Raw genomic sequence first — 8,978 nt, 5'->3', positions numbered from 1 at the left:
TTCCGTGGAGACGGGTGTTGGATGAAAGATATTCACAACACATCGTCGTCGCCAAGCAGCGATCGCGAAGGCTATAGGGCCACTATTCGCGAGAAGCAGAATCATCCTAACAGTAGCAAAATACACCGCCGGACAGAATCCAGCCTTCACTTCGGACATGCAGTCAGCACAACGGACGAGGCAATCGTCACCAAGGGCGACCACGGAGGCCACGGGGCCTCCGTTTCAGGGAAGTCTTTTTATTAAATTATTGTTCCTTTAAAAAAGCACCCTCTTCTATGTTCCAGTGTACATCGTCATCGTTGAATACGTCATCAACCAGTCGGCGGCACTAGCCGCTGAATTGTCGAAATTAACGTCATTCTGCCAGCAGCACAGGCCCGCTGAATGACAGGAAGCATCTGTCGTCTCATCAGATCAACCCGTCCACACAGGCCGCTGAGTCCTCGGAAACAACACATTGCCAACAACTCATGTGGAAGATCACCTGTACCCGAACAGCGCCACTCCACCCCTCCATCATACACCATTGATGATGATGAACCGTTTATCAGCATACATTCTTTACAACGGTTGTCCGCAGATGGCCACATATCTGAAGTGGCTTCGAGGTTCCAGCAGCAAAGTAATCGGAGGTGGCATGATTCTGATTGAAGTGGTCAGAACTACCACCTCAACGCTAACCCAAGTTAAGTATTCCTGTTATCGTAAATGCATCAGAAATGTATCCCTTTTCCCTCACAGGCACTACTACAAAGGGCTGGTGACATATCAGCAGATTATTTAACACAGCAATGGTCACATCATGAAATCATCAAACTACCCGATAACTGCAACTACAATCACTACGAGGGGTGGAGGAGGTCAAAGGAAGTAGAGCAGCACACCGTTTACCGGATGGACAAGGCTCCACATTCGCAACATGGAAACAGCAACAGAAGCAGGATCAGGAGTGGTGGGACCAGCGGAGTCGTTCGGGTCTTGTTTTATCGACGCCAGCTGCATAGCAGTTGACGGAGTCGAACTCAAGTCTCCCGTCCTCGGCGCCCATGGTTCACCACCGATCATCAAGCAACACGACAGCAACACACTCTCACGAATCGCAACGCATGGGAAGCAGCTCATGCGGCAAACTTTCTCTAGACCCAAAGGTTAAATGATAACATCACAGCAACCCAGTTTACAGCCAAAGGACTAAACAGCAACAGCGAAGGGTGAAGATACTCAACAGCAGCAGACTCATAACCAATAATATTAGCAAATAAGAAGTGAATTTATTAGCAGCATATCTTAGTGTAGGACTGAATAGTACATAAGTACATCTCATGGTCTATTGAAAGATCCGTCTTTCAAGGCGGGCGGTATGTTTGCGCGTCTTGGAATTCATACGAGGTAGTGAGACTTCACTGTAGTACATGACAGTTAGGTATCGCATAATGAACCAACGAGCTAAGGCGTTACGGAACAGTTTGTTGTGTTCACCACTTATACTGCAGTCAGTTTTCTAGAAGATTCTCACTTCCTGAACAAAACAGTTGTGTTCATCTAATAGTTGTAGCAACCTATATATAGTTCAAACTGCTACCAGAACGGAGTTAGTATCAAGTATTCATAGTTGATCAGTATCAACTTGTAACAAACAGTGGAGAAGAAAATGAATTACATACAGAACAGTGCTACGTTTTATATTGAACAGTTTGAGCTTATACTAAGAGCCTAGTTATTGAATAAACCCACAGAATTTATCTAAGTGATCGCGAAATCTTACTGCACCGTGCACCGAACAGTTTTCCTAGTCATAAAAATCCGACAGCTCTACGTTGATGTGCTACGTTGATGTGCGGAAACAACACCCTATCACATTCAAACTCCACACTGGATAAACAAAGATGGGAAACTAACGAACACCAGCACAAAATAACCAACTGCTGACAGATACCACACCAAAAATCAATCTACCGGACAGCACTATCACTGGATGCTCCTGACACCCAATGAGGTTCCACATCTGGCTATACAAAATCAATCCAACCTCAGCGGACACTTTGCCTCACCCATTGTGATCTGAGGAAGGGTAGTCGACTAGTCCACCCAAGCTCCACCACCAACTAAGGTACGCCTCCCATGATTCCAGCAGCATCAGATCCGACAGCAGATCGATCCAGCCTAAAACAAAACATTCGACACCGTCAGTATAATGCATTGTTATATAATGAGAACTCTCATTACGCACGGCAAAATTTACAGTGTACTAATATCCTTTCGTGCCATTGTGTCTTTCAAGAAATGCAGAAGTTGTCTATATTTTTATTTTCTATTATTTGAATTAATGCAAAACAAGTAGTTACCTATAGTTATCGCCATGCCAATGCTGATCCATATAATCTCCTCGTTAATTCCTCCGTGGTATGATCTTCCTATAGAAATTAATAGAATAACTGATTACAACAGTGAGTTACAATAGAACTATTCTACCGTTCAACGCGTGATTGGAATATGTATACAGGAATTCCAGATAACATAGGACAAATATGTGTGTTACGACGGTTTTTATGTTATTGTAGAGAAGGTAAACGGTTGTCTCACAAATGTATCATTTAAACTCACAATTTTCTCAGAGATGACCAAATCGATTTTCACTTAGTTTCAAATGAAACGTATAACGCTCCCATAAGCCGCTAGTGAATTTTTAGTTGATCCGACATCCAATTCCGGAGTTATGGGTTGAAGAGTGCGGTCACATGGAAAATTGCCATACAAACTGGTAACACCAGGGTGTCTAAATGATCTAACACATATTAAAATGGATACAACATTACATGCATTTGCAGGTATAGATCACTTATGATCAATCAAAGTAGGTTTGACCACATTGGTCACCGATGACGGTTCTTAATGCCCCCGGGGAACTCGCCAATTTTCTAAACTAATATCACACCTATTTCCAAGCGAATTCTTGATCGCTTTTTACAAACTTGTATTCAAATCAATTACACAGTAATCCAATTAAGTGCTAATAAATTTAATTCGGTTCTGACTTTTGGTTCCGAAGGTACAGGTTTTTTAGCAAAGTCCCACTGGGATTTCCCATATGAACCTTTACAATCGTAATACATGTAGCATCATAACCATGCTACCTGCTGTCGCGCGCCGATGCAACACCCAATGTCGGAATGCTAATCATCATTATCGTCATCGATACGATCAGCACCATAGAAACAACCGTCATCGTGAGATCCGCACTCGATCGAAACAAAAATGCTTTGTGCTTTTCTTTTGATTTAATTATAATTAATGCCAATTCCTCCTCAATCGGTGCAAACAACTCACACTTGATCGAGGCATAGAATTCTTCAACAATAGCTATTTATCTCGCCTTCTGCGCAGATAAACTTTGTTCGATCAAAAAGGACACAGCCCAAATTATGATATAAAAATCCTTGTAGATACCAATAAATAGTTAGTTTTTAATTTAACCTGAAACGGAGTTAAATCTTTATTGGCCTTACCCGCCAAAGCGGTGACCCCGACGTGATCGTCAATTTTGCAGTTTAATATTCTGCTATACGCGTGTGAAATAAATCGGTCGTTGTAAATCGGTCGTAGTAAATCTGTCGTCGAAGTAAATCGGTCGTTAACGTTTTTAGTGCGATGCCTGATTCGAACGACGATGCTCCCAAACCAGCGGGTAGCATGCAGCTGGAATCAATTAGTTCACCACGTCTCCCGCCGCCGAGTATGAGTGATTCAAACATTGAATCGTACTTTTTGTCGCTGAAGTTCTGTTTCGCAGCTACTGGCATCGGTGGTGCAGTTCACGACACGCGGAAATATAACAACGTGATGGAGCAAGTTCCACCAAATAGGCTCACGGAGCTGCGATCGATTATTGACGGCACGCCGATCAACAACGAAAAGTACACGTATATTAAAAGGAAGCTCATTGAACATTTCGCCGACAGCCAACAGCGCCGCACAGTGGCGGGTCTTCAAACAAAAGTCGGACTAAACCTCAAATGTTACCTAATTTGGCTGAAAATCACAATTTAAGCTAATTTTGAGGTGCTGAGCTCATTTTTAAAGTCAAAAGTCGTGAAATATTAAATGCATTTTTCCATACAGTGTCATTGAACCTTTCTTATAACTATGAACCCGTTTTCATGATAGATTTTCCGTTACTGTTCACCAATGTCAGCAATATCATAAAAAATGAAGAACACTACTTTAAATCCATTGTATAACGTGTTGGTTTACTGTAGATTGTCTAACTATTTTACACAAAACACCATGCGCCTCCATATCAGCAACAAAGCTTCAAAATCTCCTTAAAAATTTTGCGCACCTAGGCGCAGAACGAGACCATGATATTCGAAAAGTAGAGGTTATTTCGCATAGAATGTATACTATGTGACCGTTCCGAAATGATTCCGAAATTTGTACAGATTACATTAGTGAAAAAAGTATTTTTGATCTGACCACCTCAAACATATTTAAACTAAAAAGTTATAGTTCCCAGCAAATTTACCAAATGTATTTTATTCACTAACCAAGTTCTTTCGTTCCCCTACACAATGAAACTAGTTGTGCTAAAATCGGACCAAAATCAAAAGAACAACATGCATTTGAAGTGAACAGAGCAACAGTGGTTTCGGATATGAAAATCATTAAAAAATCCGGACTTTGCTACGTTTAAACTGATGTTAAAAATCGTGTTCTTATCCAATGATCATAAAATTTTGAATATACATCATTCAATACATGAGAAATTTGGTAAAAATATAAAATATTAATATTTCAAAAATAAATTTTTGAGGTTTTGGCCAGCCTTCAGCCACTGTGCGCCGCTTGCAACATGTTTTATCGGATATGCCGCTCAGAGACATGAAACCCAGCCAGCTGCTTAATGAAATGAGTCGTGTTGCTGGGAATTCTCTTGGTGAGACTGTGTTACTGGATTTGTGGGCCACAAGACTGCCCCCGCACGCACAAGCAGCTGTAATAGCGTCAAAAGGAGATGCTGCAGAAAGGACAACAATTGCGGATGCCATTGTCGATTCAATGGGACTTCGCAACATCAACGCAGTCGTATCAAAGATGCAACAAGGAATGACGTCACGCCTAGCTCCTGAAAAACCAGCACAATGCAGCATCGAAAGCCTTCAACCAGAAATCGCGCAGCTGTCGAGCAAACTAGAGAAGGTACTTTCATCACGTAGCAGTGGCAGTTCCCGCGGACGATCGCGTTCCCGTTTACACAATGATGGTAAGACAAAATTTGTGCACCGTGACAAAAAGCCAGTACACGAACTGTGCTGGTACCATCGTGTTTTCGGAAACGAAGCGCGGCGATGCAGAAAGCCATGCTCGTTCAGCCAGTCCGCTGGTTCAACGAATAATCAATGATGCCGTCCGCTTGAGTGTGCAGAGGAAGCAGGCGAACCTTCCAATGCTAACACAATCTTTCGCCTAAAAATCTCGGATACGACAACAAGTATGCAGTTTATAATCGATACTGGCGCCGACGTGTCCGTGATACCGAGAGGTTTCAATTCAAGTCGGATGAAACCAACAACAATGAAACTGTTTGCCGCCAATGGGACGCCTATCAACGTTTACGAAGAAGCCCTTCTTAACGTAATTCTTGGTCTTCGCCGTGAATTCCTCTGGTCGTTCCTGATCGCTGACGTCTTGACTGGAATAATTGGAGCCGATTTTGTTTGCAATTTCGATTTGCTGATCGACCCAAAACGAAATCGCCTCATCGACAACACCACCCAACTCGAATCAGCAGGAGTGCTGGCACGAACCAACTATTATTCCTTGAAAACGTTCAGTGCAGTTTCGCCGTACGCTGAGTTGCTAGCCGAATTTCCGAACATCACGCGGTTAAAACTACCAGGTACGGTGAGCAAATCATCGATTGTCCATCGAATCGAAACGACTGGCCAACCCGTTCACGCTAGACCGAGACGTTTACCACCAGATAAACTGGAGGCAGCCCGCAGTGAATTTGAGCAACTAATGAAGCTGGGTATCTGCAGACCGTCTTCCAGCAACTGGGCCAGCCCGCTTCATATGGTCAAGAAAGTCGACGGATCTTGGCGTCCATGTGGGGACTACCGTGCTCTGAATGCCCAGACGATTCCGGATCGATACCCGCTGCCCTATCTGCAGGATTTCACGACGATTTTGCAAGGTAAAACTATTTTCTCAAAAATCGACCTGCAGAAAGCGTTCCATCAAGTGCCGATTCATTCTGAAGACATCCCCAAAACGGCCATTACGACACCATTCGGACTTTTCGAGTTTTCCTTCATGACGTTTGGTCTGCGGAACGCTGCTCAGACATTCCAGCGACTTATCCACGAGGTCGTTTGAGGATTGGATTTCGTCTTTCCATACATCGACGATTTGTTCATCGCCTCGTCATCGCCGGAAGAACATCGCGATCATTTGCGCCAGCTGTTTGAGAGATTAGAGCAACACGAATTAGCAATCAATGTTGCACGGAAATCTCTTTTCTGGGGCATTCAGTCACTGCCGCAGGAATCTACCCTCTTCCAGAAGAGTGAAAGCTGTTCAAAATTTTCAAAAACCGTCTACAGTAAAGGAGTTAAAAAGTATTTTGGCGATGATCAACTTTTATCGACGATTTATGCCAAATGCAATCGAAGCTCAAATACCGCTGTTGGCGCTTACTCCAGGTAATAAACGCAACGATCGAACTCCATTGACCTGGATCAACGAAACTACTGTAGCGTTTGAAAGGTGCAAGCAGCAACTCGCAGAGGCAACCTTGCTGGCACATCCTGCGAAATCGGCCGAGCTGTCTCTCTGGGTGGACGCGTCCGATAAGGTAGCTGGTGCAGTTCTACACCAAGTCGTTAATGGGAACATTCAACCACTTGGATTCTTTTCGAAAAAAATCGACTCGGCTCAGCTTCGTTACAGTACCTACGATCGTGAGCTAACTGCAATTTACCTTGCGATACGACACTTCAAATACATGGTGGAAGGACGCAGTTACCACGTATATACAGATCACAAGCCAATCGTATACGCTTTCCGTCAGAAGCTCGACAAGGCCTCCAATCGTCAAGCACGCCAATTGGACTTCATCGGGCAGATTACGACAGACATCCGACACATTTCTGGCAAGGAAAACATCGAATCCATGCAGTTCAAGCCGTCCCCGCCATCGATTTCGATGCCCTTGCTGACGATCAGCAAACTGACGAGGAGACTGAAAATATTGTTAAGGGTAAACAAAATACTTCTTTAAAATTATTGCTTTATACCGTTCCAGGCAGTTCAAAACAATTATTTTGTGATTGTTCTGGCAATCAAATTCGACCGTTCATTACGAAAGCTTTTCATGGCACTGCACTTCAAACGACGCACAATCTGTCCCATCCTGGTACACGTGTTACGGTTAAATTGATAACCCAACGATTCGTTTGGCCTAACGTTAGGAAAGACAGTGTCGCTTTCGCCTGGAACTGCCTGCAGTGTCAACGGTCCAAGGTGACTCGCCACACTCAATCGCCCGTCACCCAATACATGCCGCCAGATGGTCGATTCTCTCACATCAACGTAGACATTGTGGGACCGTTTCCCCCAAGCAATGGTCGTCGTTACTGCTTAACCATCATCGACCGGTTCTCTCGATGGCCAGAAGCCATTCCCGTTCCAGACATGACTACACCGACGATCGCTCATGCACTCGTCACCGGATGGATTGCTCGATTCGGCGTGCCTATCTACGTCACTACCGACCAAGTTCGGCAGTTTGAATCATCTCTATTCTCCGAGTTGGTTCGCATGTTGGCTATCAGCCACCTGCGAACAACAGCGTACCATCCGCAAGCGAATGGCATCATCGAACGGTGGCATCGGACACTTAAAGCAGCAATTCTTTGCCACAACCCGGATCGGTGGTCTGATCACTTACCGATGATCTCACTTGGCCTGCGAACTACCCACAAGGAAGACATCGGAGCATCCCCTGCTGAGATGGTGTATGGTTCTACTCTCCGAATACCATCCGAGTTTTTCGTCGAAAGCTCTGCTAATAACAGCGAAACAGATTTCGTCATCAAGCTACGAGAGGCCATGCAGAATCTTAAACCCAAAGTAACGGCATGGCATGGTAAACGTGACGTCTTTGTGCATCGTGATCTACAAAGCTGCAAGCACGTCTTCATCCGCGATGACTCCGTGAGACCGTTACTATCGCCCCCTTATGATGGCCCATTTAAGGTGGTACGTCGAAGCAGCAAATTCTTCAAGGTACTCGTCAAAGGTCGAAGGTCAAACGTTTCGGTCGAACGATTGAACCCAGCATACACAACTGTCCCGCAACAGCAGCCACAAAGCAGCCATCGTCCCGCTGCTACCTCCACTGCTACAAGCCTGCCGGCTAGACTAACCCGCTCTGGTCGACGAGTCGTCATTCCTCTTCGCTACCGCTAGACCGACGCCTCATCTAGAAGGGGAGTAATGTAGCATCAGCACCATGCTACCTGCTGTCGCGCGCCGATGCAACACCCAATGTCGCAATGCTAATCATCATTATCGTCATCGATACGATCAGCACCATATAAGCAACCGTCATCGTGAGATCCGCACTCGATCGAAACAAAAATGCTTTGTGCTTTGCTTTTGATTTAATTATAATTAATGCCAATTCCTCCTCAATCGGTGTAAACAACTCACACTTGATCGAGGCATAGAATTCTTCAACAATAACTATTTATCTCGCCTTCTGCGCAGATAAGCTTTGTTCGATCAAAACGGGCACAGCCCAAATTATAATATAAAAACCCTTGTACATACCAATAAATAGTTAGTTTTTAATTTAACCTGAAACGGAGTTAAATCTTTATTGGCCTTACCCGCCAAATACCTCAGAGGCTAAAAATCTATTGGAATGGTCACCAAATTACATCGATTCACAGGTCCAGATCATTGGTTGACAA

General features: G+C 44.2%; 1 protein-coding gene across 1 annotated transcript; it reads left to right on the top strand.

The window, feature by feature from the left end:
• The first annotated feature begins 4,881 nt into the window (after window positions 1-4,881).
• Window positions 4,882-5,403, top strand: LOC131687631 (uncharacterized). The gene has a single exon (XM_058971717.1). The coding sequence runs from the start codon at window positions 4,882-4,884 to the stop codon at window positions 5,401-5,403; it is 522 nt and encodes a 173-aa protein (XP_058827700.1).
• The last annotated feature ends 3,575 nt before the right edge of the window (window positions 5,404-8,978 follow it).

This window comes from Topomyia yanbarensis, chromosome 3, assembly GCF_030247195.1.
Source record: "Topomyia yanbarensis strain Yona2022 chromosome 3, ASM3024719v1, whole genome shotgun sequence".
Classification (NCBI taxonomy): domain Eukaryota; kingdom Metazoa; phylum Arthropoda; class Insecta; order Diptera; family Culicidae; genus Topomyia; species Topomyia yanbarensis.
The sequence above is the reverse complement of the archived record's forward strand: the minus strand, read 5'-3'. Positions and strand labels throughout refer to the sequence as shown.